We start from the raw sequence: 4,249 nt of genomic DNA, 5'->3' as shown, positions 1-4,249 counted from the left end.
CCTCGCATTTTGGCACGTGGACAAGTTGAGATGAGGAAACAGAGTCCCAGACTCCACATTTCATGTTCTCCACGTCTGGGTTCCTATGCTTTTCACTTTCCAATGATAACTCCATTTATGCCTCCTAGTGATAGGAGTTTTGACATGTCCTCTCTACCTAGCCACCTCCTAGAAATTTAAAATTTTAGGAAGGGCCTATAAAGATGGCATTATAAATTCTCCTTTCTTATGTTAAAGGACTTTAGTATATTTATACCTATGACATTTCCTTCTTCTCCATCTCACTTTACTCAGGTAACTGGTAGCTTTCTTCTTTTACTGGCAGGATAACCTCATTAGCAGAATCTCAACTTCAGACCCGCCAGCAAATTAAGAAATTAGAGGAGTTGCAGCAAAAAGTTTCCTACAAAGGGGACCCCATTGTACAGCATCGACCAATGCTGGAGGAGAGAATTGTAGAGCTGTTTAGAAACTTAATGAAAAGGTAATTTAGAATCCTTATCCATTTCCCTACCTGAAAAAAAAAAAAGTCCTTAAATGAGAGCCTGTGTTCAGAGAACAGGACACAGACTGGTCCTCCGCAGCAGTGTGTAAACTGCTGCCCTTCCTGTTCTCTTTCAGTGCCTTTGTGGTTGAGCGGCAGCCTTGCATGCCCATGCATCCTGACCGGCCCTTGGTCATCAAGACTGGTGTCCAGTTTACTACTAAAGTCAGGTGGGTCACTGCACTACACTTTCAGTACATATTTTATTGAGAAGTACTCAAGGACAGGGGCAGAATTGGTGGCGAGGGTTAGTTTGTTTAGGCATCATTAGCAGTACTATCGTGAGCATAGCGTTTGTCAACATAACAACAATTGACCCTGATGTCAAAAGCTAAAGAATGGTAATCTTTGAGGATTTGAAGGGGAAGAGTTTCTTGATCTGGAACCTAAGAGGCCACATGGGCGAGGGGCTTGCTAGTGTTAACTTTCACACTCATGTCAGAACAGATGTGCTGGGGTTTTGCCCTACTACAGTGAAATTTACCTCTTGAGAAACTTAGTGTGATGTTAGGTTTAAGTTGAACAGAAATGATATCAGCTGCAGAACACAAGATCCTATAATATTTTTCATGAAATAGTTTTTATTGTCCTTTGGTGACTCTCACAACTATTCAGGTTCTTGATTCTTAGGCTTTTTCATTAGCATCTTTTGGCATGAAGGCTGATGTTCAATTTAAGATCAGAGATGGTGCTGGCTGGAAGAGGACTGTGGGGTTGTGATGTAGTCACTTCTTAGAAGTGAAATCATGCGTTTGCATTCCTTTAATTGTATATTGCTGAGGGAGACTATGACTTATTTTTTAACTGGTTGCTATGGCCTTTTCTTAGAAACTTTTTTTTCTTTTTTTGCAACAGGTTGTTGGTAAAATTCCCTGAGTTAAATTATCAGCTTAAAATTAAAGTGTGCATTGACAAGTAAGTATATCTAATCTTGGCTCTTTCTTCTTCTTTTATTTTGGTCCAATAAGGGGCAGAGAAATGAGAACTTTGACAGATACCATTTGAGCATAAAGACTTTACTTCCAGTCAGAGATCTTCATTTTGTGGACAAAGCTTTTCAGAAGCCTTGTGGTGCACTGGCAGCTGTGTTGTCATTTATGTGCCTGAACGAGACTACAAACTGGTGCCACAGATTGGAATTGACATTACTGTTGTGACCTTCAGTCCTTCTTTTTGTTTATTTAGCTATTTACTTGTGAATGTAATTTATGCACATGATAGAAAACTGAGACTGCATGCAAAAGATGGTTGATTTGGTCCCTGCATTTCCCTGTCCACAAGACCATCAGTGTTAACATGTTTTGTCCTATTTTCTTAACTGATAGGCATGCTTTTTGCTACCTTTTACAGATTGCGTTTGCTAGGTTAGGAGCTCTGGTAGCATAGTGGCTAAAGCACTTGATGCTAACCAGAAGGCTGGCGGCTCAAACCCACCAGCCACTCCTCGGAAGGAAGGTTGGGCAATCCTACTTCCGTAGTGATACTGCCTCGGAAACCAAAGGAGGGGTCGCTGTGAGTCGGGGCTGACTCAACGGCACATAACAACAAGACAACAACAGGTTAGCGCTTTAGAAGGCATTTATTTTTGCCAAGGCATGAGGCTTGCAGTTTGGTAAACTGCCCCTGAAGTATTTCCTGGTGGCCCCTGATTATAATTTTGTCACACTTTCCTTTGACTATCAGTAATAGAGTTAAAATTTATATAGCGCAGACTCTTATAAACCTGTATGGAGTTTTTAATTAGCTTATTTTTTCATAATTTTACAACTCTTATTTTAATATTTTAACTATTCATTATAACTATGAAATACATACCTAGGTATAATTAAGTCCTTTTCTCCTTTTCAGTAGCATTTCAATTTTTTTTTAATCTAAGCAAATAAAATAACAGTTTTGCATTATATATTTAATGATATTTGCATAATATTATTTATACTACCAAAATGATGATGTAAAAGAAATTAGATAAATTATACTACAGCAATATGATGGAATATTATGTGGCCATTTAAAATAATGATGCATGTGTGTATTTAGTGACATGGAAAAATATTCATGGTAAATATTAAGTTGAAAAAAGGTTATATATAACTCAGCATGCTCTATTTCTATTCAAAATTGAGATGAAAATTATTTTCATGTGTGTATAGTCATAGACAGGAGGCTAGTCATCTATGAAGCTGTTAATAGTGGTTATCTCTGGGAATGAGATTATAAGGATAATGGTTGTGCTTTTGTTATGTATCTTTTTATATTTCTGACTTTTTTAATGATGTACATATATTAACTTTTAAGATCAAGATTTTAAAAATAGATTATAGTTAAAAACAAGAAAATTATTATTAGATTAGTAACTATGATTGCATTTTAGAAAATGAAAACAAAATAGTTTTTACCAGAGCTTTCACATGAAACATTAGTGGTTCAAATGAACTGGGAGTGAAGTTTTCTGCTTTTTGTTTTTTAACTTTTATTGAAAGTATGTAGCAGATATACAGGTCAAATGGTCATGACTGCTGTTCTTCTGTCTTTAATGTGTTCTCTCTACCAATTAATGCTGGGCACTCGGGCTGTTTGCAATCTTAAGGGAAAAGCCTCATTTTCCGTTCTTGTTGCTCTTCAGTTGAAAGGAGAGGCAGAAGAAAGGAACAATGCCTGGAGAGCCCGCAATAGTCTCTTGATAGATTTCTGGATTCTCTGCTAAATGGTGTTTCTCCTGTCTTGGGGATAGCTTCCTAATATGAAGGATTCATTTAGTTTCCTGCTTCTGTTAAGATGGCTTATTTTTTTAATCTATCAGACCCATGTTTTGTCCCTCTAAATATTCTCAAGCACATTTAAAGCATAATTTGTTAACGCCAAAAGAATTCAGTACTTGAAAATATGAAGAAAAAAAGCAACTTAAATATCTTGAGTTATAAGTAAATAATGTAGTTGCACAGCGAGGGGAAAGGACAGAAAAAGGCCAGGGGGACCGGAACAGAGCGAGGAGTCAGCCGCAGGGACCAGGTGAGGGGAGGGAATCCAAGCCACGCCCCACAAGTGGCAAGTTGGGAAAGCAGGGGAAAGGATAGAAAAAGGCCAGGGGGACCAGGACAGAGTGAGGAGGCAGCAGTAGGGATCCAGGTAAGGGGAGGTTGGAGAGGTTTCGAACAGCTAAGGGAGACAAACTTGTCCGTCAGTTTGTCCTACTGTGGCGAGGTGTTGCTCTGAGTCTTGAGGTTGTGCCACCAGTGTTTCAAACCCAGCAAGGTGCACATGTGCACAGGTATTAGCGTGGCTTGTAGACTAAGACAGAGTAGGAAGAAGGAAGAGGCCATCCACTTCTCAAAGAATTGGCCACAGAAAGCCTTACGAATAGCAGAGAAACACTGTCTGATACATTACTGCCCAACTTTATGAATAGTCCAGAAACATTTTCCAATCCAGAGGAGGAGGTGGAGTCACTTAGGTTAGAAGGCTCTCAAAATAGGACTGGGAAAGAGTTGCATTATCAGAGTAAAACCAGCCTTACTCATAGAGATAAGGTAAAGCTTTCCAGACCTCCATTTGCTGATGTGGCACCACTCAAATTGAGGAGAAACAGCTGCAAACATCCATTAATAATCGGAACATGGAACGTATGAAGTATGAATCTAGGAAAATTTAAAGTTGTCAAAAATGAAATGGAATGCATAAAGGTTGATTGATATCCTAGGCATTAGT

The 4,249-nt window shown here is 38.7% G+C and overlaps 1 protein-coding gene across 1 annotated transcript in view; it reads left to right on the top strand.

Moving 5' to 3' along the window:
• Positions 1 to 325: 325 nt before the first annotated feature.
• Positions 326 to 4,249, top strand: part of STAT3 (signal transducer and activator of transcription 3) — a gene marked incomplete at its 5' end in the record, with an annotated part of 27,874 nt that continues 23,950 nt past the window's right edge. The window contains 3 exons of the mRNA XM_007942158.2: positions 326 to 484; positions 622 to 714; positions 1,400 to 1,459. Coding sequence (XP_007940349.2) covers positions 326 to 484; positions 622 to 714; positions 1,400 to 1,459 — 312 coding nt within the window. The remainder of the gene's footprint in view (positions 485 to 621; positions 715 to 1,399; positions 1,460 to 4,249) is intronic.

Source organism: Orycteropus afer, unplaced genomic scaffold, assembly GCF_000298275.1.
Source record: "Orycteropus afer afer isolate SDZICR_OR568_19922 unplaced genomic scaffold, OryAfe1.0 scaffold00085, whole genome shotgun sequence".
In the NCBI taxonomy this organism is placed as follows: domain Eukaryota; kingdom Metazoa; phylum Chordata; class Mammalia; order Tubulidentata; family Orycteropodidae; genus Orycteropus; species Orycteropus afer.
Note: the sequence above shows the minus strand (reverse complement) of the source record. Positions and strands in the feature narration are given on the sequence as shown.